Source organism: Hyaena hyaena, unplaced genomic scaffold (assembly GCF_003009895.1).
Source record: "Hyaena hyaena isolate Hyena2069 unplaced genomic scaffold, ASM300989v1 scaffold_0, whole genome shotgun sequence".
Taxonomy (NCBI): domain Eukaryota; kingdom Metazoa; phylum Chordata; class Mammalia; order Carnivora; family Hyaenidae; genus Hyaena; species Hyaena hyaena.
The window spans coordinates 5,190,868-5,216,739 of NW_024080632.1; the positions used below are offsets into that span (position 1 = coordinate 5,190,868).

At 47.4% G+C, this 25,872-nt stretch overlaps 1 protein-coding gene across 1 annotated transcript in view; it reads left to right on the plus strand.

The window, feature by feature from the left end:
- The first annotated feature begins 11,254 nt into the window (after positions 1–11,254).
- Positions 11,255–25,872, plus strand: part of CUX2 (cut like homeobox 2) — a 260,307-nt gene continuing 245,689 nt past the window's right edge. Inside the window, exons 1-2 of the mRNA XM_039220192.1 lie at positions 11,255–11,327; positions 11,566–11,606. Coding sequence (XP_039076123.1) covers positions 11,255–11,327; positions 11,566–11,606 — 114 coding nt within the window. The remainder of the gene's footprint in view (positions 11,328–11,565; positions 11,607–25,872) is intronic.

A 25,872-nucleotide genomic window follows, 5' to 3' on the forward strand; every position in this document is an offset into this window, starting at 1 on the left:
TGCCTCAGTGTCCTCCTCCATAAGATGGGAATAATAATAATGCCTACTTCATGGTGGTGGTGTGATCTTAAATGAGTTAATTCCTAGAGCACTTAGTGATTAAATTATAGTTAGTTATAATTACATACCTATTATATAGACATCCTGATGGTCATCTATTACCCACTCCTCCAGATATCACTTGTTTCCCCCAAACCTCACTACTGACAATGGCAGTTGGCATTTGTGGAGCACTTACTGATGCCAGGCTCTTTGCATGCATAATCTCATTAATTCTCACCCTAACACTAAGAGGTCCCCACTGTATAGACAGGGAAATAGGTTGGACAAGGGAGTGACTTGCTCAAAGTCACGTCTCAAAAATGGCAGAACCAGGATTTGAATCAGAATTTAAACTGGGGTCCCTCTGATTCAAGTCCTGCTTCTGTCACCCCTGAACTATTCCTGTCTTTGGTCTGCAAGAAATGGAGACAGTAATGGACTTCACTTCTGTGATGTGGTTTGCTTCTTCCAACCACTTCGTTGGGAGATTTCCCCCACTTTACAGTTAATGGAAGCAGTTTGGAGGAGAGTGCCTTGCCCAAGGGCACACACCTAGGAACAGGAGAGCCATAGGTTGCATCTTCATCTATCAATCTATCTATCTATCTATCTATCTATTATTTATTTATTTATTTATTTATTTATTTATTTATTTTCATGTTTATTCATATTTGAGAGAGAGAGAGAAAGAGAGAGAGAACGAGTAGAAGAAGGGCAGAGAGAGAGGGAGATAGAATCCGAAGCAGGCTCCAGGCTTTGAGCTGTCAGAGATCATGACCTGAGCTGAAGTTGGACACTTAATCAACTGAGACACCCAGGCATCCCAGTTGCACCTCCATTTACACTCAGGTCTGACTTTAGACTCCTTCTACGCTGTCTGACCCTGAGATGTACAGCAGTTGATTTTGTGTCCATGATGTCATTTGCTTCTTCCAAATACCTTTTTGAGGATTTTACCCTCATTTTACAGCTGTGCATACTGAGGCTTGGGAGAGAAGCGAGCAAGTGGCAGAGAAGTGATTTAAGCTCCTTCCCCTGGACCCAATGCTCTTTTCCTTGCCTTTGGCCAGGGAAATTGTTACCCAGGGAAGGGAATAGGAGGAGAGAAGGCAACTCTAAAGGGGTAGGGGGGGCCCCAGAGTGTAGCTTTGGGCGCACTCACTTGTTGCCAGCCAGCCTGGGTGCTAACCGGAGCCTCATTGGTCCCCGGGGCACTGGGGCTTGGAGGTGGGGCTGGTGTATACACCAAGTGTCCACCAGGTGGGGCTTTTGCCAAAGGCCCAGCTTCGGGAGGCCCCAGCAGAGGCCTTGCTGCCTCACCCTGGAAGGTATCAGCAGGCACACACAACCGCGTGGATCTGCGCGGTGTGCTCCCCGTGTGCACACGTGGGCTGTGTAAACCTGTGTGTGAGCACACAGGTGTGTTCCAGAGAATCTGTTTCTGGCCTGTGCTCAAATGTACATGAATGGATATGTGCACTAGCACATAGGTGTGTGTGCATGCGTATGTGTATGCATGAGTATGCAGAGAAGTGTATGAAAAGTGTCAGTGAGAGTAAGAGTGAATACATGTGTGCACGTCTGTGTATGTGTGTGTGTGTGTGTGTGTGTGTGTGCGTGCGCAAAAAGGGGATGTGGTACATGCGTGGCAAGTTAGACCCTGGCCTGAGGTACTGAGGATCATTTTAGAGTCTCCTTCCTATGCTGTTTTCAGAGGTAGGTGCTTGGACAGATGACCTCTCAGTGTCCCTGATGCCTGGCACATTTGCCAAAGACCCTGATAGACCCCAGGGATTTGGAGCCAGAGAGCTCATTCAGGAGGGCTAGATTTGCTTCCTGGGTCATGGAATGTTTGAATGGGGGGGGGGGACTTTGCTCCCCCAGACACTGAAGGGTCCACAGAGGTTTTTGGGGTTGAAGGGGTTGGGACCCAGCCTTCAAAGGAGAGCTGCTAGAGCCTTCTTCCTGGGACCCCTGAGCTCTAGAGGGTATGGCTGGAGACTGTGGGTACAAGGGAGAGAGGGCTTTGGATTTCAACCCCAACTGATCCTCCCACCAGCTGGGAAGTGAATTCAAAAATTCAGAGTAGGGGTGCCTATGTGGGTCAGTTGGTTGAGCATCTGGCTCTTGATTTCACCTTGGGTCAAGATCCCTGGGTCGTGGGATCAAGCCCCATGTTGGGCTCTGTGTTGAGTGTGGAGCATGTATGAGATTCTCTCCTTTCTGTCCTTCTTCCACTCTCCCACATTTGCACATGCTTTTTCTCTCTCTCTTAAACTAACAAAAATTCAAAGTGAATTCAAAGCTCCACAGAAATTTAGAGGCAGCTGAGAAACAGACGTGGGTGGTGTTCAGGGTTAAGAACTTGAACCTTGACATCAAATAGAGCAGGATTTGATCCCCAGCTCAGTTGCTTATAGGCTGGATGACCTCGGGCAAGTCATTTACCATCTCTGAGCCCCTGTTTCCTCAGCTATTAAGGGGAGGAAATGGCAATACTTACCTCCAAGTGCTGTTACAAAGAGGAAATTAGATAATGTGCAAAACAAGCCCAGCTTGTGGAAAGCAGACCAAAAGTGGCAGCATTACCACTATTTTCCTGTCTTGTAGGGACAAGTGGATCATCTTTTGTTTTGTGGAACCTAAGAGCTGAGAAACCAGAAGCTCCAGGGAGGCTGAGAGAGTGGTAACTTAGGGACTACTTCTGGGCCGACAGAGACAGCCCCTGTTGGCTACGATTTGTCTGAATGGCATCTTCTAGAAGTACCTACATTTCCTTCCCTCCTGCCCTGAACTGGGGCAGCAGGAAAACCTAAAGCTAGGGTCATTAGTAGCAGGGCTACAAAGGGTGAGTTTTCCCACTCTGCTTCCAAACCATACCCAGCCATTGTTCTATTGAGTGAACTAGGGCAAGCTATTCAGTCCTTCTGGCCTCAGCTTCCTCATCGGCAGAATGGGCACAGCAGTGATAGATTTGAGATTTAGGGAGAATGTTAGATCCTTGGGCATAATAGGCACCACTATGACAGTGATGACAGTGCAGCAATAGGACAGGGACAAAATGAGAATTGTAAGCATTCACATCTCCCTATCTCTCCAAGGAACAAAATAATTTTTTTTTTGGTTTGGCTTCCTATTTTGCTGAGTAGATGAAATGTGAGAACTTCAGATTTGAAGGAGCAATGAGAGAGGGAGGGGGTGGAAATGGAGGAAGAGGGAGAAGGCACTGAGGAAGACAGAGAGCAAATAAGAGTGAGCAATGAGTGAGAGAAGATGGATGAGCAGTTTGAGGGGAGAGAAATTAAAAATAGAGACTGGAATGGCTGCTTTAATGAAGGGAACTTCAGGGAAAGAAAGAAACAAAGAGGATTGTTAAGATGTTAGGTGCTTTGTGCCCTACCCCTTAAGAAAACCTGCAGTAACAAACTATACTCTTCATCAGGTTTTAGGTGTACAGTTTGTGGAATTTTATTTGGGTGGGTGGAGTGCTGGTGGGGGTGCTCGGTTCTTCTCAGGGCACAGGAAAGACCTATAGCTATCCTTGGGAGTTCATAGTCTTAGGAGCTGATGGAGTAATCAGTGCTCTAGTGGGCATGAAGTGCATTCCCTTAATTTTGTGGTGGTTGTCTTGGACGTCTTAGGTCACTGTCTGGTTTGCACACTCCACTGCTAAAATAGGATGCAGAATTGGAAAGCTGGTTCCTTCCCAGGGGCCAGTTTCTCAGGGGTTCAGCAAAGCCGTGTGCCTGAAGAAGAGTCTGCTCCAGTGCAGAGCAGAGCCCTAGAAACTCTAATTAGCTAATGTTTCTAAGTCTCCTGGAATCTGCCAAGTGCCAAGTGGTGTTTCATTCTGTGGATGCTCAAAGAAAATTCAATCCTGGTTCTGACAAAACCAGCTCTGAAAGGGACCGTGGATTCTTACATGAACAGAGCTATTAGGATGCTTAAAAAAACAAATAAGTAAACAACAACCAAAAAAAAAAACACAAAAAACCCCAGACGTGGCATAGTAAAGTGAGCTTAATAAGGATATAATTTTCAGTTAAACTGTTTTGTGCTATTGTAAAAAAAAAAAAAAAAAAAAAAAAAAAAAAGGAACATGTTTCTTTCTTTAAATCCATAGTGTGTGGGTACCACTGCCTCGGGTTGAGTTTTGTGTATGGTGTGAGGCAGGGATCTAATTCAATTTTTTCCCCCATATGGGTAGTTAGTTGGCCCAGCACCATATTGAAAATGAAGTCTGTCTTTTCCCCATTAGTTTATAATGCCAGCAACAAATGCCATGTATTTGTGTCAATCCATTCTATATTTGTGTGCATCTATTTCTAGGCTTTTAATTTTTCCCCCTGAGTTTGTCTTTCTGCCTCACTGTCTTTATTATTATAGCTTTATAATTTGTCTTAATATCTGATAGGAGACATTCCCACACCTTATTATGCTTCAAATGCCCTGGCTATTCTTGGACCTTGCATATCCATAAGAATTTTAAGATGGGTTTTTCCTGTTCTGTAAAGAACCTTGTTGGGATTTTGACTGGGATGTTCTTAAGCTTATTCATTAATTTGGACAGAAATGACATCTTCACCATATTAAATCTTCTAGCTCATGAACATGGAATATCTCTCTGTTTAGTCAGATCTTTCATGGACATCTCAGATGGATGTGGTATTCTGTGGTGTCAGTCAGGGTCCCAGGAGAAAATAGATTCCCTCCCACCCCAACCAAACGAAGATTCCGATAATAAAGTAATTGGTGATCATAAAAGAAATTAAGATAATGATGTGGAATAATAAGTGGCTTCTAAACCCATTTTCTAGAACTAATGTCTGTTAACTATATGATACCGCATTTTCTTTAACTTATTCCTAAGTAGCTCACTTTAAGCAGAGATGGGATTATTTATAATATTCTATAACCTGCTTCTGTTCCCTTTAGCTTCTATCCTAGACATCACTTCAACACATAAATAACATTTACATTTCTTAATAACCAAATAGTTTTCTGTGGTAGGTCAGGGTCCCATAAGTTACTCTCAGCTGGGATTTTTAAATGAGACTATTTACAGAGCTGTGGGCAGGAGAATGTTGAGGCGCCCGGATGCTAAGAGGTGAGGGAAGCCATTTCCACCCCTGATCTGAAGGGGAGTGGGGAAGGAGAGAGCCCGGTGAGAGCAGAAAGACAGCTTGAGCAGGACTATGGCTGTAAAAGGACCTAACCACTGTCACAACTGCAGGGAAGTAGGGAGAACTGGGAAATTAATCCCCCAACCTTTCTCTCCTCCATCTTCTTATCACCAAGCAGGGCCTTCCACTGGCCAAATCCAACTGGAAGCCAGAAAGCAAGGGAGCCTGGGAGATGTGGTCCAGAGAGGTCAGCTTCCTGGGGCATTGAGGGAGGGGAGTAAATGAGGAAGGGGGCAAAAATGAGAATAATCAGCACATTATGAACACACTGTTGTTTGTTTAACTTGTCCCGGACATCAGAGAGGAGTCAGGCAAAGGGAACTTTTCTTTCTCGTGTTGTTTCTCTTCAGTTTGATTGATCAATCAGAGTTGGCACACGGTTAAGGCTGCAGCTCTTGCTTCCTGGACATCTGCTTTTCCACCCATTTCCCCCCCTCCCCCCCCCCCCATAAGAGACAGGGCAAGCTCAAGAGCCTCAGGCCTGATGTGCGTGGACCTAGGTATCAAGTCCTGGTTCGGCCCCTTCACAACCATTTGACCATTTCTCTCTCAGGGCCTTAGTCTTTTCACCTGCAATTTGGGAATGCAGATCCCTGCCCCGCTGTGAGGCCAATAACAATGATAGCTGCTTGATAATAGCATATTTACACAGTTTTTTACATAGATTAAACTCATTTAATCCTCATCATTTTGTGCAATTGTTAGCACCATTGTCCACCTGGGCAAAATGAGGCACAAAACAGTAAAATAACTTACTCAAGACCACAGAGCTTATAAGTGGCAGAGCTAGAATTTATATCCAGACAGTATGGTTCCAGAGTCTTGCTCCTAACAATATATATTATGCTAAAGACTTATTTATAAAACATCCAACAAGCAGTAGGTGCTTCATAATGGTAGTGGCTGGACAGAATTGTGTCAGGAGTTTTGCACACAAGGAATTGGTGGTTTGGTCCTGATAGTCACTCCAGCCTGGGTCTGGGTCTTAACCATGAGCCTGCCTCCAGGAGTACACCCAGCATCAGCCAGACACTCCGGTATCCCTTATTCCTCTCCAAGGGCTGTCTGATGCTTCCAGAGGAATTTGGAGTCTCTAGTTGTCTTTCTCCTTGCCTGGCAGCTGCGGTGGGCAGTGCAGAGCTACCGAAGGACATTTTCTTTTGTTTCAGCTTTGATGCTGGGGATTTCGCATATCATTATGTTCATGGCTGAGGACCTGCCATTATCTTCCCTGGGATTCTTACACAGTTTATGAATTTCCTAAAGGATCTGGCTCTCTGTCTGCTTCTGCTTTCAAGATGGTCTATCCCAAGCCATGCTCTGCTTCCTCTAGGGTGGAGAGAGGGTGTCTTCTTTTCCATTGTAATTTTTTATATGCTCATCTTGATGTATGAATCTTTGAGAATCAGTAATCAACCATGAACATGTTTAAGTTTTTTATATCTGTGTGTGTGTCTTGGGGGGCAGGGAGAGTGTGCTAAGAGTATGAGAAACAGCTTTTCACAAAAATATTTAATATTTTAGTACTTTAGTTCTCACATCCAAGGCTGATTGCTGAAAGAGTGTTTCCTGGTTTACCATCTTTCATTAAGGACCACCTATAATAATATCATTTCCCCAGCTAACTCTGTTTAGGGGGTAAACACTTAACTGCTTAATTCATTATTGCTGAGCTTGAGACGGTAACAGATGCCTTTGGAATATAAGCCCTCACATCTAATAAGGCACGGGCTCACGATGCGCTTGGAATATGGTGGGGAGAGACGGCTGAAATTTATTTTGTGAATAAAGCAATAAGCCACTAAGCAAAGCTAATATGTTTCGGCCCAGGCAGAAAGACACGATCATTCAGTATTTATGTAGCAACCCATTCCTCAGTGGGACTGCAAGTTTCTACCATTAAAATTGTCGGAATTCTTCAGAGACCCACTGCATTAAGTCATTTAAAAATATCACAGACTTAAAACAATCTGAATTATTGGATTTTCTTGCTGCTCTTTGGTAAGCATGTTTGCTGTGGCAATTTCCTGCTCGGTCAAAGGTGCAGCCTATGTCAGTCAGGAAAGTAGAAAAGTTCCATGCAGAATTTTATTCTGAAGCCCAGTAGTCTATAACAGCTGAAATAAAGTCAGACATAAATTTATATTTTTCTTTTAACATAATTTCAAATTCCCAGAAATGCTGCAAGAAAAGTAGGAAGAATTTCTGTGTACACTTCATCCAGAATCCTCAAATGTTACATTTTGTAACATTTGCTATATCATTCTCTCTAGATAGATAGATATAAACAAATATATGCATATTAGTTTTGCCTGAACCATTTGAGAATTAGTTGCAGACATGATGTCTGTTCCTTTACCCCTAAATACTTCACCGTGTTCTCTAAAAACAAGGCTATTTTGTTGTACAGGCACATACCAGGAAATTAACATTGATACAATACCATTATCTAATCTATTGACTTAATTCTAAATTTGCCATGGGCTCTAATTAATGTGCTATATAGTAAAAGAAAATCCTGGATCATATGTTTTAATCACTTGTCAAGCCTCTTTTGCTTCTTTAATCTGGAATAGTTCCTTAGTCTTTCTGTGTGTTTCATGTGACATTGACATTTTTAAAGAGAACAGTCTGTTTTTCAGAATTCTCTCTCCATTTGGGTTTGTCTAATATTTCTTCACAATTAGATTCAGATTATACACTTTTGGCAGAATATCATAGAAGCAATGTCGTGTCCTTCTCAGTACATCATATCAAGAGGTACACAATGTCAATTTATTCCATGACTGCAAAGTCAGACATAAATTTAAAATAATCTTTCGTCAAAACCTTGGTTTGTTAAAAATTGCTTTGAAGGGTTTCACACTCACTCCAGATTTTCTATTACAGGTCTTTAAAAAACAGACTCAAAGACAAGGAAGCTGCAAGCTTTACAGATGCTCAGGAGAAAATGTAGCCATTAAAAAAAAATTGCAATGTGATAGTTATGAAATTTCCCTAAATTCATTTTGCAGAATGAGAGCTGTAATTTAAACGTGAAGTTATCGAGAGCTGAGATAAACCACACATCACGTGCAATTTAATCTGGCAAGGAAACAGGCCACTCGGAATTGCTAACTAGGCCTAATTCATTACATCTTGGTGAATGCTGTACTTTTGGTCTTACGAGTCTTTCAAATTGTGCATTAATATATTTACCCAGGCCTCATGGAAAATGTATGGGGATGGTAACAGAAATACTGTATCCTTGTTTAAATCACATTACGTTTTTTAAACAGCTCAAGTGATTGCTCAAAAAGATCACACCTTCTTCTGAAGCATTTATGAAACAATTATTTACATTACATTAAAAACTTTAATTGCCTGAAGCACGTGCTCCGAGACACAAATATTGGAAAATCATCAAAAATATCCATCACAATTCTCTCTCCTTTACAACTCTTCTAAACTTTATCTTTTTTACAACCTTCTGTATTGATCTATTGTCCCAGACCAAGAGTGATGTCAGAAGTCCAAGCTGGGTCATAAAAAGAGAATATAATTTCCATTTGCTGTCTATAAAAGCAAATCTTTTGACCAGAGAAGAGGGGAGGAAATGCCTTTTTTGGGGGAGGTGGGGAGGGGGGGTGGGATTTGGCAGGGGATATGCCAGAGAGGGACAGTGACCTCAGGGTCAGGAACAGGGGGTGGGGTAAGTGGGTTGGTAATGGAGGGGCTTAGGGGGTCTGAGATCGTCCTGGGGGCCGGATGTTGGGAGGGGACTGGGAACCTCTAGCTTGCACAGAGGCAAAAAGAAGGAAAAATGTAAAGGAAGAAACTTAGTCACCCCTATTGTCCAGGGTCAGAAATTGCAAAATATGGGAACTTCCCTCTAGCCATGGTCTTCCCTAAAGACCAACTCCCAAAAGACAATCATAATAAAGGAGCCTCATACTGCAAAGGACCTGGGATCCCCAGCTAGAAGGATCCCCGAATAATAATGATAATAACACGAGCATAAACCTCTGTAGTTGCTGAGAATCCAAAGCCCCAAAGGCAGCCCCCTCAACAGATCATAACAACAAACGCTAACCCATTCAACACAAATAATAAAAGCCAACCCACTGCGGGAGGGAAAAGCGCTCCAGAGATTGGGCTAAGAATCTCCTCCAATAATCATCCAAACAGTAAAAGGCCTCCCATTCTGAAGTTGTGAGGAGTCCTTATAATTAGACCCCCAAATAATAAGTTCTAAGAATTCCTGAAGCCCGCCCCACCCCTCGCCCTGCAGACTCCTGAGCTCTGACTAAGGCACCGCCCCCCAATAATAATCATAACAATATAATGGCTTGGAAGCTGCGCGCGGCAGTCGTGATGTTTCCCACGACTCAGTGGCGCCCCCGGGCGGCTCCCACCCGCCGGCTGGCAGGCTCCCACACGCCTGCCCGCCAGCGAGTCTTCTCGGCCCTACCGGCGGGCTGCTACCCTCGGATCCGAAGCTTAGCAGGCGGAGGAGTGGTGGCAGCCCGAGGCACGTGTGTGTCCTCTGATTGCAAAAGAAAAAAATGCATCGCAAACTATTAACTTTTTTTTAAGTATGCAATGTAGGGAGTGGGGGGTAGACAGGTGCGAAGCAGGGGGGTGGAGGCGCTCCTCTCGCCGGCCTCCCGCAGCACCCCCCCTCCCAAACTTCCCTTTGCATTGATCAGCACGTTACGTCAGTATTGATAAGTTTGCAAAAAGCCAAAGTCAAGTGCAATCGCGCGGCACACCGACCCCGGACTTGGGGGGAGATGCAGCGAGCGCTCCGCGGGCCCGGGAGCCGGCTGCAGGCAGGGCAGCGGCGGCGCCGTCGCCTCTCGAAGAGGCGGCCTCCCCCCCACCCTCCCCTCCCGCCCCATCCCCGGCCGCCTCCCCCGGGCGGGCGCCGAGCTCCCCGCCCGGCGCGCTCCGCCCGCGCCCTCCGGGGGTCGGGGGGGCGCACGGCTCCCGGGCCCGGCGGCGGCGGCGGCGGCGGCGGCGCGGCGGCGCCGAGGGGCAGCGGGTGGCAGGAGGCCGGGGGGCGCCCAAGGGGCCCCGGGCGGCGGCGCTCAGGGCCCGAGCGGCCAGCGGCGGCCCCGGGGCTGGGGGGAGTCCAGCCCGGATATTGAGTGCAGCCATTGAGAAAAGCCAAACTCTTGTGTGTGTGCGTCTCGAATAGCCCCCAAGATGGCCGCCAATGTGGGATCGATGTTTCAATATTGGAAGCGATTTGATCTACGGCGACTCCAGGTTAGTGCGGGCAGCGCCGGCCGCGCGGCCGTGGGGAGCCCTGGGGCGCGCCCTGGGCGCATTGGGGAGGTCCCCGGGAGGGTGGGCGGGCGCCCCGGGGCGGCGGGCGGCGGCTGCAGGGGCTCGCTGGGGCTCGGCTGCCCGCTGCCCATCGATAGGTATTAGGAATTGATCTCGCCGCTGCTCTTTGTTCGGTTCAATCATCGATTAGCCGCCGCGACCATGGAGAAGCGCTAGTGAGCCCTCGGCCCGGGGAGCGAGCCGGCGGGAGAACGGCCAAGCGAGGCGCGGGGAAGGCAGAGGCTGCGGTCCCGGGTAGGGGGCTGCCGGCGGGACCCCCGGCAGCCCCCCTTGCGCTGCACTTTGCGCGCCTCCCAACTTCGCGGCGCCCGGGGAGGCCGCGGAGCGCGCAGCGTGCCGGTCCGCGCCCGGCTGGGGCTTGGGCGAGGGAGGGAGGGAGCTGGCGGGCAGGGAGGTGGAGGAGGAGGAGGAGGAGGAGGAGAAGGAGAAGAGAGGAGGAGGCTGCTGGGGTTGGCGTGGAGGCGGCTCCGCGCCCCGCCGGCCGCCGGCACCTCAGCCGCCTGCTTGGCTGCGCAGCCCGGACGCGCCGCCACCCAGGGGCCGCCGCTGCTGCCGCCTCAGCCACCATCGCCGGACTGGCCGCCTGCGCCGGCAGACCTCTCCTCGGTCCGGCCGGGTTCTTGGGGTTCGTCTTTGCTTCTTGCTTTTTTCCCCCCTTCCACCTTCTTTCCAAGTCTAAATGGGGACGGGTGGTGGATATGGGCCCGGGGCGCGCGCAAGTTTGCGCTGCAGCCTCGGGGGCCCTGGAGAGCCTGGAGCTGCGCAGAGCAGGTGACTCCCAGCTCTCGGGCCCCTGGGAACTTTTAAACCGGAGATTCCCTCACTGTCTTCTGCCTCCTGCTTTCCCTCTCGCCACTCCCCTCTGTTCTTTCTTTCTGTCTCTTCTTTCTCTCTCTTTCCCCAGGGCTACTCCCTCCCAGACACCAGCACTTTATCCTCACTCCACCTTTCTCTCTGGGAGGCCGTATGTCTCTCCCAGATTTGGGGGTGTTCTCCGCTGATCCCCTAGGAGGTGGAGTGGAGGTGGAATCTCAGAAACACCCGCTGGAGGTACAGCTCTAGCCTCTGTTCTTTCTAGGGTGCCCCAGGACGCTCCTGTCAAGTCCCCCCAAACCCTGGAGTCTTGCAAAGTCTCGGCAGGCAGTGGGAACAAGGGGCGGGGAAGTGTTGCTGAGAACCAGGCGATTAGAACATCTTGCCTTGGCCTTGACATTCGCGGAAGAAGTGAGAGCATCAGTCTGGAGATAAAAAGGGACCCACTTTTTTCTTTTTTGAAAATCCGCCTGCAGATCTCCTTAAGTTTCTTCTGATAAGTGGTTCCTATTCTCCCCTCCTCCTGGCCGCTTCCCAGCCCCCTCCTTCCTAACTCCCCGCCCGCCCCCTCCCCCAACCATTGAGCTGGAGAGAAAATCGGGGCACTCAAGCATGCAGTTAATAACTGCGAGTGCCTTGCAATTCCAGGTCCTCACTCGAGTTGGGGCTACAGTTTGGTGGCCAGCTGAGGCGGGCCGGGCTGTGAGCTCTGCTTGCTGGTTTAAATGATGCTAAAGTGGCCTTTCTGGAAGAGTGGGGGTGTGTGTGTGGGAGGGAGGAAGGGAGGGAGAGGGAGGGAGAGAGAGAGGGAAACAGAGAGAGAGAGAGAGAGAGGGAGTTGGGCAGCCACATTGGGCTTGGCACGAAGGCCAATGGTAATCGTATTCCCTGCTAATGTTTGTAAATGAGACCGGGGCACGGCTGGGGGACAGCGTCTTTATTTATGATTGATGTTCTGTAACATAAGGAATGACAAGAACGTGGCAGACAAGAGGAGAGGAACCAGAAGGGCTGGCGAAAGCCCTTTGCAGGGTCCTATTGTTATTCTGGGCTGGAGAAAATTTCCGCGTTGAGATTTACAGCGCTGGTATTTGCTCCCGGTTGGCCAGAATGTCAGTTAACACAATTTTCATTAGATAACTCGTTTTCAATCCAGGGAGCTTGAACTGCAGCAGGGAGGGGTGGGTAGAGCTGGGGCTGGGTGCTGAGGGGTGGGTGCGGCTCCCAGGGGGCTGATTCCTGAGCTGGGGGAGGAGGGTTGAACCTCACTTGCTTCCTTCTCCAGCTCTGGGGTCTAACGCGGAGCTGTTGAGGTCACCCAAATCTTGATTCCATTTGGACTCCCATTGATCCAGGAACCCTTTGTTAGGGTGTTAGAAGATGCTGAGGTGGCCGAGGTAGAAAAACAAATTTGAACTGGAAACGATGAAGGTGGAGGGTAGAGAGTCGGGTTCAGGCGGAGGCAGAATGGGGCCAACACCCCCACTGCCACAGGAGTGGGGGTGGGGGTGCTTATTAAGAAAATGGCTGGTGTGTCTGGCACAAAAGGAGAAGGCTCTCAGGGAAGGGGGTAAGCTCATTTACATGGATATTAAGTGTGGGGGGGTGTCCCTGAGGGAGTTTGAAAGGCTGCACACTTCTAGAGAGCAGAGAAATAAACGAGGCAAGCCGAGCTGCATGCAAACATTGAGACCCTCACATCTGCCATGGTCCCCACCCTCATCCTGAAGTGCTCAGTGGCTCCCCAGCCCAACAGGCCTGCAGCGTCCCCCCATATTCTCACTGATGGCATTTTTGTTGGAACCGGATTAAGAGCCTAAGCACTTTCGCCTGGGATCATCTCTTGTGCATAATGCTAATGACTCCTACGCCACACTTTTATTTTCATTTTTTTTCCCTTCCTACTTTCCTCTTATAGGGAAGATAACCAGAAAGGAAAACTTCTGCTGGCTTGCTTTGAGCTCCGGGTGGGAGAGGTGGGCCCCCACCCCAGGCCCTGTGCAGGCCAAGAGCTTTGAGCCCACTCATCATGCGGCCCAGCTGCCTGTGAGTGTGAGGAGGTGTGTGGCTTCAATTCTTGGTTTTTCAGGTTGAGTGGTTTCTCAAAGCCTGGTTGCTGAGCGTTAAAAGTGGCCGAGGCAGCAAAGGTGTTCTGTGTTCCCAGGCCAGACCATGCTGCTGACGCCACCCCAGTCCTGGCAAGAAAGGTGACCTTGTACCGACCCAGCATACCGCCCTCAGGAAGTATATATTTTTCAAATATGAAAGCAATTCAGTTATTCCTTATAGTGCTGTCTCTGAGCACAGCAGGGCCGTTTCCCTAGGATGGAAGTCAGTTAGCGAGTCTTGAGGACTTGTGGCTGATGGTAAAGATGTTCGGACATGTGGTACCCTATTCCAGGACCCCTGAAACTGCCTCCCCCTTTCCTTTCTCTTTTTTTTCTCTGCTGCTAGCAGTCCAGGAAACGAGAAGAAATAAAATTCTATCCCAAAGATAATGCTGGGCATATTTCATTTGGTTATAAGATTGCTTTATGGTGAACATTACTAATGCAGTATTTTTTTATGGCTTTTCTGTGTATAATCGTTGTAACTGGATTCATACCTTTATGATTTTCTGCTTTACTTTGCCACTTTTTTTATGATGCTCCAGGTCCAGTCTCCCATGCTATCTTTTAATTTTTTTCCCTTTAATAGTGCTAATCAAGCTACCCAAGAGTTAAGGGTGTCCAGTTGAAATGAGGGTGCCTAGTCCAAATTCACATCTGTGTTTCTTGGGAGGAAGGAGGTTGGCTGGAGGGACCACATAGTACAAGTATTGGAGGAGGAGGTAAATTCTGCTTAGGGTTTGGGCATTCAGGGACGAAGATCGACAGGGCAGGCAAGAGGCTGGACTTTTTTTAAGGAGTTTGGAGAAACTTTTGGGAAGATGCACGTGGGAGATGGGGCTTAATGGAATGTTTTTGCCAGCTCAAAGTTTAGTAAAGAGTGTGGATGTGATTAAAATATTATAACCTTATGATATTCTGAAGTGCATAAATTTTACATATCAGCCACAGAGAGTTTAGACATCCATTAGAGTCTCTGACAGCTTGACTTATCTAAATGTGCTATCATTTAACAATGTGTCAAAATTCCTCTTTCTATAGATGACAGCAGTAAATAAGCTATCAGCTCTGTTGGCGGAATCCTAACTTTGGAAACTTCGCTGTAATAGAATTGCTGCTGGGGTGAGGAGCATGAGCAGACCAGGCTTGCCGTAGCCTGGGGCCATGAGATGGGTTGGCATCAGGCAAGGGCTGTGGGTGGGTTGGAGAGGGGAGGACAAGGAGAGGTGGGGGGCGCAGGGAGGATTTCTAATAGTAGTTCTGAGAGTAAGACCAAACAATCGGACAGCCCCCTAGACCCATACAAATCCAACCAGTCGGTGACCCCATTCCATCTGCCTCTCCCATTCGTTGGAACCCACACCCTGTGGGCCTTTATTGCAAGAGGAGCTAGAAACAGGTGTTAGAGAATTTATTTAAAGAACCCAGCAGTCTTTTCTGGGCTTCCCAAAATTCTGATTTCTCAACTTGACAGAAATTGCTTCCCAAAGATGGGTTCTCTCTTTGCTAGAAGAAAAACAAGCAATGTCTCATCTCTGACCACCTTTGCTGTTCAAGGTCTTTTTTATTTAAAAAACCTGGATTCACTGTAGAAAATGGAGGAACCACAGACAAGCCTAAAAAAACAAATAAGCATCTCAGTGGGTTATTTCAGATGATCTTGATGCTACTTTGACCAGAGGGTATAACTTTATTAGTGGTGATGGTGGTTTTCTTTTCTTTCTCCTCCCTCCCTCCTTCCCTTCTCTTTCTTCTCTTCTTCCTCCTCCTTCTCCTCCTCTCTCCCATTAACAACAGGATTCTGTCTTTGAACTTGACATTTTGTCGTGGCAATCTTTCTTCCAGCAGATGGAATTTTAAACATGAGCACCTTAGCTGGCGCTAAATTGGGTCCTGGATCTTGGTGGACATGGCTGTCCAAAAACTGGCTTTCTCTGTTGGTACCTGAAAGGCTGAACTTCTGGTGGCTTCCAGTTACCTAATTCAGAGGCCACACCTGGCAGAGGTTGAGTGTGGGAAGGGGACTCAGGTGAGGCTTGCCTTTGCCCCGATCTTGGAATTCAGGGTCCAGTCTCCTGTTTGATTTTTCTCTCTGGGGTGTGCTCTTTATTTTGTGACAGTGATTTATATTGCCAGTGTCAGGGAAAGTGGAGGCAGTTGGCAGAGGGGAAGGGCCCCAAGAGCTCTTATTTGTGTAGCCTCTGGCATTCCCAGATGAGTCAAGTCTCACCAATATCCCAAGTCTCCTGTTTCTTAATCCATCCCACAGGTCAGTTGTGCCCATCTAGTCTGCTGTACCAGGTCGTCAAAGGTGAAAGTAGCTGATATACTTTGCATGACAGTTAAATGCATTGTCTTCTAATGACCTTGGGGCCCAGTGTGATGGTGATGGGGGGCTTTCCACCTTTTAAGCAGTTTTTGAGACAAGAAATTGGGTCCAGGACAGAGTTCTTGTTTTCTAAACTTTGATGAGCCATTCACAGAAATGACTTGTACTGTTTTGCAGGACATGGACGAAATTCCCATTATACGTAGATTAAAATCCTAAATCCTTTCCCCTGATTGCAAGGCTCCACACGATCTGCTGCCCCTGTTATCTCTCTGGCTTCATCTCCAGCCTCCCTCCCCTTACTCACTCTGCTCCGGTCCCAGCGGCCTTCTTTTTGTCCCTCAAACACACTGAGCACGTTCCTATCTCAGGGCCTTTGCACTTACAATTCCCTCTCTCTGGTACTCTTTTCCTCCCGATCCTCCCATCTTCCTGTGCCTGTCTCCTGCATTTCATTCAGTCTCAGCCCAAATATCAAGACTACACAGCCTAAAGAAGGCTGAAGAAGATTCTACAACCTCTTTGATCCTTTAATATGCAGATGTGCTTCTGTATCTCTAAAGGAAGTATTTCCATGAGGGTTTTGACCTCATAACCTTCTCAGGGTGTGGCATCTCTAGACGCTCTAGGAAACATCTAGGTCTGCCATCCAGCAGAGGTGGCAAACTTTTTCTGGGCAAAGGCAGGTAATAATATACTTTAGGCTTTGTGGGCCATGTGGTCTCTGTTGTAAGTACTTCATTCTGCCATTGTAGCATGAACATAGTCATAGACAGTGAGCGTGGACAGGCATGGCTGTATTCCAGTGAAACTTTACAGAATGTATGCAGAGGGCTAGACTTGGCGTGAGGGCCATAGTTGGCTGACCCTGGTCTTCTGGTTTATGGGATGGCTGTTATTACTGGCTATGGCATGGCTGAATTTTACACTTTTCAGTTATGAGTGTTAAGGTGGATCAAAGTTAATTCCAGAAACTTGTTCTTTACTCCTTACCTCAAGAGGGAAGTACAAGGAGCCGGACGGTGAAGGTCCCCTGCCTGACTTCCATTCCTGGCATTATCACCTGCTAGCTGTGTCACTTTGGATGGGTCTCTTGACCTCTCTGCCCCGTGCTGTCCTGGTTTTTAAATAGGACTGGGGTACCTGGGTGGTTCAGTTGGTTAAGCATCTGACTCTCGATCTCTGCTCAGGTTGTGATCTCAGGGTCGTGAGTTCATGGCCTGCATTGGGCTCCGTACTGGGCATGAAGTCTATTTAAAGTAAATAAATGATATGGGATGAATGGTAGTCTCCGCCTTTCAGATTGTTCTTGAAGATTAAAGCACTTTGAACATGAAAGTGCTTAGCACAGTGCCAGGCACACAGTCACTGTTCTACAAGTGCTTTGCTGCTTATAGTTGGTGGTAGTTTTAGGTTGTGAGATGGGGGGGTGGGGTGGGTGGGGGTGGATGAGGTGGGGTGGAACCAAATAGCAGCTCCTAGAACTTGCTGGCCTTGCAGGCCGTTTCAGGGATTTCTGGGCAAGTTTTCTTTTCTTTCTTACTCTACTGGTGACTCACTATATTAATACATTACTAATATTGTATGTAATGGCTTATATTTTAGGAGCTGTGACCACAGAGGTTGCAGACTGGGAGCTATGTCTGGCTCACAGATGTGTCTGTTTAAATTAGTGCAGTATTTCAAAAACACTTTTGTATAAGCTGTCAGCATTTAAAACACAGGTGATATTACCTATGAAATCCAGATGTCCAGTGTCCCTTACAAATCAAGAGCTCTGGCCTCACTGGGCAGGGAGTGAAGACCTGGGAAGGGCATGCCAAACAGAGGGAACAGCCAGTGCAAAGGGCCTGGGCTGAAGGTCTGCAGTGGGTCAGGCTAGCTGTGGAGGTCATGGGGCGAGTCACAAGGAAGGTGGATGTCAAGGCCACTGCCTGCCTTTCTCTGAGTGTCTAATATCAGAAGAGACTGCATCTCCAGAAAAAATGAAAGGCCCTTGACCAGCTCCATAAAGATACATGATTAGGAAAGCACAGAGCCTGCTCTCTGCCTCTCAGTAGCTCAGCTATCCCCAAAGTGAGCCTGCGGCTGCCTCTTCCATCTTCCCAGTTCCTTTACTACCCACCCCCAACCCCAGCCTCTGCCATCCTCCAGTTCAGCCAAATGAAACAGCAATTCCAGGATACGCATTTGTCATTAAAGAGAAAGAAAGAAAGAGAAAATCAATCCTTTGGCCTCTTTGGCCTGAGCTGGTCGTCTGCCCGAGACGCCTGGAGCCGAGCAGTGCTTAAGACTCTTCGAGCCGCCGTCGCTCAAACTGGATGGGGTGAATGGCTCCCCGGGAACCATTACGGTCGATTGACTTGTTCAGCCACCTGTTTGTAGCGTGGGTGCTGCGGGCAGGGAGACCACAGGGGTCATCAGGGTGGCCCAGTGGGGGCAGATTTCCCCGAGCAGGTGGTCACTCAGCGGCCACTCTGCCGGGAGTACATATGTGAGGTGCCTGGTGTCTGTTTGTTATGAGAACCCATGGGTCGAGGTATCTGAGGCGGTGTGGTGTGGGCTGCAGAATCAAGCCTGGCACCTTCCTTCTCCCACAGACATTTAGTGTGGACTTGAGCCATGTGGCCTCGGTTCAAGTCTCAGCTCTGTCATTTACCAGCTGTATAACCTTGGGTAAGTCACTTCTCTGAGCCTTGGTTTTCTCACACATAAAATGGGGATAGTAGTAGTATTTCTTCCTTAAGGATCATTGTGAGGATTAAGTGAGTTAATGCATGTGAAATGCTGAGATCTGTACCCAGCATTGAGAAATTCTGTATAATATTAATGATAATTGCTGTTGTCCTTTACTTTGCAAGTGTATATTCATCCATTCATGGCATAATTCATAATTATAACTAATAATTATATAAATAATGCTAATTAACAATAAATAGCATAAATATTATAACCAATAATTATATACTAGAGATGTCATGATGAACAAAGAAGGCAAAGTGACAGCTCTCACTGAGCCCATAGACAGTGGGGAAGGTGGATGCACGGACACATGGGTGTGTAGTCACATTCAGGGGTTGGATTCAGATTCTGAGATTATCCCTGGAAAAAGTGACCCTTCAGCTGAGATCTCAAGGATGAGGTCAGGGAAAAGCATCCCGGCAGAGGGAATAACATGTGCTAAGATCCTGAGGTGGATGGAGGAACACTGTGTGCAAGGAACTGCAGGCTCTGAGTAGACTGGCGGACCCACCCCCATCCTCACTCTTGTCATCTTTCAACTGGGGGTAAGGACAGAACATAAAATAAGAAGATGTTGCTGAGCACACGGGTGGCTCAGAGTGGACACTATGTCAGTGGGCACTTTGTAAATAGTCACTGGGTTTTGCTTTATTTTTTTAACTAGATATTCAGGCTCAATTCTTTTTTTTCTTTCATAGTTTATTGTCAAGTTGGTTTCCATATAACACCCAGTGCTCATCCCCACAAGTGCCCTCCTCCATGCCCATCAGCCCCCTTCTCCTCTTCCCCCCACCCCCATCAGCCCTCAGTTTGTTCTCAGTATTCAAGAGTCTCTCATGGTTTGCCTCCCTCCCTCTCCCCAACTATTTTTCCTCTTCTCCTCCCTCATGTCCTCCATTAAGTTCCTCCTAATCCACCTATATGTGAAAACATATGGTATCTGTCCTTCTCTGCCTGACTTATTTTGCTCAGCATAACACCCTCAAAGTCCATCCATGTTGCTACACATGGCCAGATTTCATGGTTTCTCATTGCCATGTAGTATTCCATCATATAGATAAACCACATCTTCTTGATCCATTCGTCAGTTGATGGACACTTAGTATCTTTCTGTGATTTGGCTATTGTTGAGAGTGCTGCTATGAACATTGGGGTACGTGTGCCCCTGTGCATCAGCACTCCTGTATCCCTCGGGTAAATTCCCAGCAGTGCTATTGCTGGGTCCTAGGGGAGTTCTATTGTTAATTTTTTGAGGAACCTCCACACTGTTTTCCAGAGGCTCAGGCTCAATTCTTGATCTGTTGCAAAATGCCTCCCCCTGACCCTTTTCTCTTGTTTCTGTCTTGTGATTATTCACAGAGCAGCCAGGATTCATATCTCAGCTCTGTTCCATCCTAGGTGTATCTTTGAGCAGCTTATTTTCCCTTTCTGAGACTCGGTTTTCCCCTCTGTAAGATGTGTGTAGTAAATAGTACTTTCCAGTGGTGCAGGAGAATGTACCTTGGCAATCCCTGATGTAGGGAGTATGGTTGCCGGTGCCCCAGATGCTGTTCTTGGAGGTCCAGCCCCAGCCAGGGACTGAGTGCAGGTCTAAAGCAGACCTGTTCCTGGGACACACGGGACTCCTCTGCTGGCTGCAGACTCCTCAGCAATGTAGGACAGTTCCGTCAGCCAACTTTCCTTCCCTGTCTTCTTCCCTCTGGCTCCTTCCTGCAGGCATAAGCACTGACCTGATAAATCTCTTTACCTCTTATTTTTTATTATTTTTTTAAGTTTTTTTTTTTTTTTTGAGAGAGAGTGAGAGAAGAGCGAATGTGAGTGGGGGAGGGGCAGAGGGAGAGGGAGAAATAATCCTAAGCAGGCCCTGTCCCATCAGTGCAGAGCTCTGTGTGGGGCTCGATCTCACAAACTGTGAGATGGTGACCTGAGCCGAAATGGGAGTCGCTTAACCAACTAAGCCTTCCAGACGCTCCTCTTTACCTTTAAATCCTGCCTTTATGTCTCCTTCTTGGAGGACCACAGTCTCCAATAGGAACGATGAAGTGAGGCTTGAACATCTCCCCGGTGCATGCTCTCCTCCATACTCAGTTGGGGTGCGTCCTGTGTCTCAGGAGCCCGGGGAGCTGTCACTCTCGGCATTGCCTCTTCCTGGCTGCTTGTTCTTTCTTGGTCCAAAGGCCATGCATGGTTAGGCCCATTCTTCCCTTTGTCATCCTGCCATCATCTCTCCCTCTCTTCTACTGCTCCTCCCCTGTTTATTCAAGCCCCTCTGACCTCTTCACTGCTCTGTGAACATGCCAGGCACGTTCCAACCTCAGAGCCTTTGCACTTGTTGTTCCCTCCATGTGGGAAACGCTTTCCCGAGATATCTCCATAGTCCTGTCTCTTTCATCCAGCCCTCTGCTTAAATATCACGTCTTCAGAGAGCCCCTCCCTATCCTCCGTTTCCAAAATAGCCTCCCCGCATCTCCTTAACCCCATCTGCTTTATCTAATATGATAATATGTGTTTATTTATTATTTGTTTACTATTCCCTCCCCCGCCCTGGGGAGGGCAGGGAATAGTGAGTTCTCAGTCAATATTTGAATAATTGAGTGGGTGAATGCCACAGGAAGGGTGATGTGGGGCAGCTGCCTTGACTCCACCTTGGGGAGTGGCCCTGGGGGACCCAGCTTTTCCTAGAACCCCAGCTGCTTCACCCATCACTGGCTCTTGAAAGTCGCCCGCTCTTCGCCTGGGAATTGAGCACAGGCCTCAGGCCTGCAGTGAACGAGGGTTTATCTTTAGCTCCGTCAGTCTCACTTTAGAAACTGGTGACCCCAATTCCAGCCTGGGAGGCGGCTCCCATCCTAATTAATAAATCCATTAATTAATTGCCGGCAGGCTGTGGACCATTAGCAGTGGTTTGGTGGCCTCAGTCACAGACAGCTCAGAGCAGGTCCCTATAGCCTGTGGGACAGCTGTTATGGGGACACAAGACAGCCAGTTAACGTTTTTGGACCCAGAAGACATCTTCTCCCAAAGCCTGGTTCACAGGCCTACCTGATCAGCCCAGGAGGCTTCAGAAAGTGACCAAGGTCTCTGGACAGTGACCCCAGAGTTGAAGGGGTTCCCTTCTCAGCATCTCCCAAGACCCCCACTTTATAATAAGATAAGGCCAAGTCTCCTTTCCTCTGTGGAGGACCCCAAAGGACCCTGTCTAGGCCTCAGTTTTTCTAAACTAGAGCTTCCCTGGGATGTCGAGACAGGTAATTTTTTCATTCACGTCATGAACATGACTCAGCACCTGCTATGTCAGGGGCAGCCTGAGGTGTTGGGGGCGCAGCAGTGAACCAAACAAACCAAGTCCCTACCCTCATAAAGCTTCTATTTTATCATTGTTTGGAGATAGAAGTGCTTTTCTTTAAGGACCTGAGAAGTAAAGAGAGACACAGTACAGACACTTAGCCTAGGGCTGGGCACGCTGTAAGCCTTTCTGGTGACCATTATCAGTCATTCTCCTTAGTAACAATGACAACAACAACAATAATTATGATGTGAGGGCATTTCCTGTTGAATTTCAGGTGCCGTGAGAGCAACACCTGAAATGATTTGAGCACAGGCGTGGAGCAGTCAGACCTCACGGTGGATCCTAGCCTTACTGTTTCCTAACTGAGAGGTCCTGGACAACGCCACTAGACTTTTCTAAACCTCAGTTTGCTCTTGTGTAAAATGGAAATTAAATACAGCTTTTATGTCATAGAGACATTGTGAGGTTTTGATGAAGTGAAACATGAAAACCCTTAGCACAGGGCTTGGAACATGGTCATTCCCAAAAAACAGCTATTATTACCTTTATTATTATTGTTTTCATCATTGTTGTTTGTTATTCACCTCCTGAGCCTCACTGGCCAGTAGCCAGGTGGACTAGCTCCGTGCAGAGAAGGCATGGGTAGGAGGTCAGGCCCCTCCAAATGCCACTTGGCTGTGGCCTTAGCAAGGCCAGACCGGCTTTTGCAGGTTTTGGAGGGTCGGAAGGAAGGCCTGGCAGTTCTTTAACAAATATCTTTATTGCATGCTATACAGTATTCAGAGCCCTTACCAAATAGTATCTCATTTAATTTTCACAACAATCCAGGAAGGGAAATCTGCTACTGTCCCATTTTACAGCTGAGCAGACTGAGGCACAGAAGGTTAAGTCCAAGGCTACATTGGCAGTAAAGAGAGGGTCTGAACTCAAGCCCAGGACCCAGGTCTTTTGGTCTCTGACGTCCCTGTTCTTAACCCATTCTTGACTAGAGGTGCCTCTTCCAGAGCCCATTCCCCCCTTCCCTCCTCTCCACCCTGGGTTCCCCATCTGTAGTCACTACACTTGTATTTTTTCCTTTATTTTTTTAAATCTCTTAAAACACCTCACCACTGTCAACTCATAGAAACGAATCCAGACCCGTAAGCCTGAGAGGCATGGGTGGGGTTGGGGGTGGGGATTTATTAATAACACAAGAAAGATTCCCTTCTTCTGGCCTGGAAAATGAGTGCTGCTTGGCCATCCATCCCCAGCCCGCCTGCTGGAGCGCAGAGCCGCGTGGCGCGCCCTGTCGTCGGGCCTGCGTTCCGCAAGATGGAATTCTCAGCCTGGACTGATAATAAGCAGGTATTGATTGCTGCCTTGGTCATTATCAAGATTTATTTAGTCAATATGGCCTCCCCGGTCAATAAATTGTGTCGTTGATAAAGAAGGAAGGGTATAGACTTGTAGGCTTTATTAAAAAAGTTTTTTAGGTTTTTTTTTTTTTTTTTCTTTTAACAACTAAGTCCAGCCCCCATTTCCATGGCCATATCAGCCACACTCTACATTTTGTATTTGGCTCCTTTCACGGTGGAACTTTCCCCTCTCACTATGGTTTCTGGAAGCAAAGACTCAAGGCATGGCTCGGTCTGGAATGGCCCCTAGGAGACAGATGTCTCCTCACTTTTCTGTCTCCCACTCAGTGCAGACTGAGAGTCCAACTCCCCAGCTTGTCAGTGCCCCACTCTGTCATTTCCTTCTCACAACAGCCTCTTAGAGTTGTTACCCGATTTTGCAGATGAGGAAACTGAGGCCCAGGGAAGTCCAGTCACTTGTTGAAGATCACACAGGACTGGAATCCAGTCTGGCCAGTCTTTGCTCTGAACCTGACATTATATGTCAGCAAACAGCAAATATTTAGTGAGCATGTGCTATGGGCCCGGCACAGTGCCAGGTGCTGGGTATAGAGGGATAGGCTGAACAAATGCATGTGTCATTACAGAGACAGAACAGAGAAAAGAACTCATTGGATGCTGAAATCAAAATGGAGGAGGCACCTGTTTATTTCAGGTGGTCACAGAGGGCCACACTGAGTAGGTGACATTTAGGCTGAAACCTGAATGATGAGGAGACAGTCAGGCAAAATTCAAAAGAAACTTCATAGCTACAGAACATCCTATGCAAAGGTCCTGAGGTAGGAATCTGCTTAGCACATCTAGGAACTGAAGGAAGGCTAGTGTGGCTGGGACAAGATGGGCAAAGAAGGGAGGATTTAGGAGGGGATGAGTTCAGAACAGGAAGGACAGCCTTGTGGATAATGGTAGGTGGTTAGATTCAGTTGGATTCTGTTCTCGGGGAGGCTGGAAGATGTTGAGGGTTTGAAACAGTGGAGAAACAGGGTCTAGTGTATGTTTGGTTCCTGCTGGGTTCAGCTTGATAGAGATCACTGAGGGAAGGGAGGGGATATTTGGAAAATAGGTAAACGAGAATGTTCGTGACAACTGACATGTTCTCTCTGCCCAGAGAGGATCTTAGTGATGGAAAGGCTTGGGGCACACAAGTGTTTTGAGGACTAGCACCATTCATTGGTGGGGGGTGGGAGAGGGTTATATGGGGACATGCCTGATGCTTCCTAGAAAGGTGGTAGGTGCTGCTTCCCCTGTGCAAGCAGCCAGCTGGTGTGGGTTTTGGAGGCCTCTAAAGTGGCAGGTATGCAGCGGGCAAGGTGTGTTGTGTCCCCCTCTTCAGAAACAGAGTTGGTGCAAAGGGGGACAGGACTCTAGTTATGGTCTGAGAAGGGCTTTTTGCACACTGGCCTTGTGGAACTGGTTTTTAGCATGTTCCCAAGTGTTGCTCATTAGGAAGGACCATGAACAGGTGAGGTGACCCAAACCACATGAGGGTGCTGTGTCCACCCATGTCTTAGGCTTCGCATGAGGAGATGCTGTTGGGTAGAAGAGAGGTTGGATGTCTACCTGGAGGGCTATCGAGGATGTAGTCTAGAGTACAGAATAAAGAAGCCTTTTTTTCACTCCAGTTTTCTCTAGTCTGTGAGCACCCACGTACTGGAAGCCTAGCAGGGACTGGGTGATTACCTGCCTACCATCCATCCAGCATTCTTTCATCTCTTCATTCATAAGGTCACTCACTTACCCATTTATATCCACCCACTCAGCAGTTCATCCAGCTCTCTGCTTTCTCTTCCTACTCACTTCATCCATCCATCCATCTGTCCACATCAACCCACCTGCCCATCTATCCACTCATCCACTTAGCCACCCAGCAACCCATTATGCCCCAAACACTTCTCCCCTGGACTTTGGTCTCCAGTTTGCTTCCCTTTACTGACTCTGGACTCTCCCACTCTTTTTTGGCGTACGACAGCTAGTGAAATTATTAAAAACCTGTTAAGAGTCATTTACAGTGGCTCCCCGTCGCCTTTGGGGAAAAGGTCCCAATGTGACCTTCCAGGCTCAGCACTGCTGACCTTGCCCGCCATTCTTGGTTTAAAGAATTACAAGTCTTTTCTTGTTGCTTCTGTCTAGTTCTATCTACTGTTGAAAGGGAGATACTGACGTTTCTATGATTGTTGAATTATCTGTTTTCCCCTTCATTTCCATCAATTTGGTACTATAATTAGTTGCATGTATGTTTTTAATTATTATATTTTCCTGATGAATTGACTCCTTTCTTTCATTATAAATCTCTTTTTATCTCTAGTCACATTTTCTTTTGTTGTTGTTTTAAGGTCTATGTTGTCTGATGTCTGTATAGCCCCTCCTACTTTCTTATGATTGCTGTTTTATTTTCAATCTGTTTGTGTCTCTAAATTTAAAGTGTGTCTCCTGTAGGCAGCACATAATTGGATTTTTTTATCCAGTCTGAAAAATCTGTTTTTTGATTGGATTTTTAATCCACTCACATTTAATATTATTATGATAGAGTTAGATTTATGTCTACCATTTTGCTTTTTGTTTTTTAAGTGTCTTTTTTGTTCCTCTAGTCCTCCTTTTTACCTTTTCTTATGTTGAGTTAATATTGAATATTTTTTCAGGT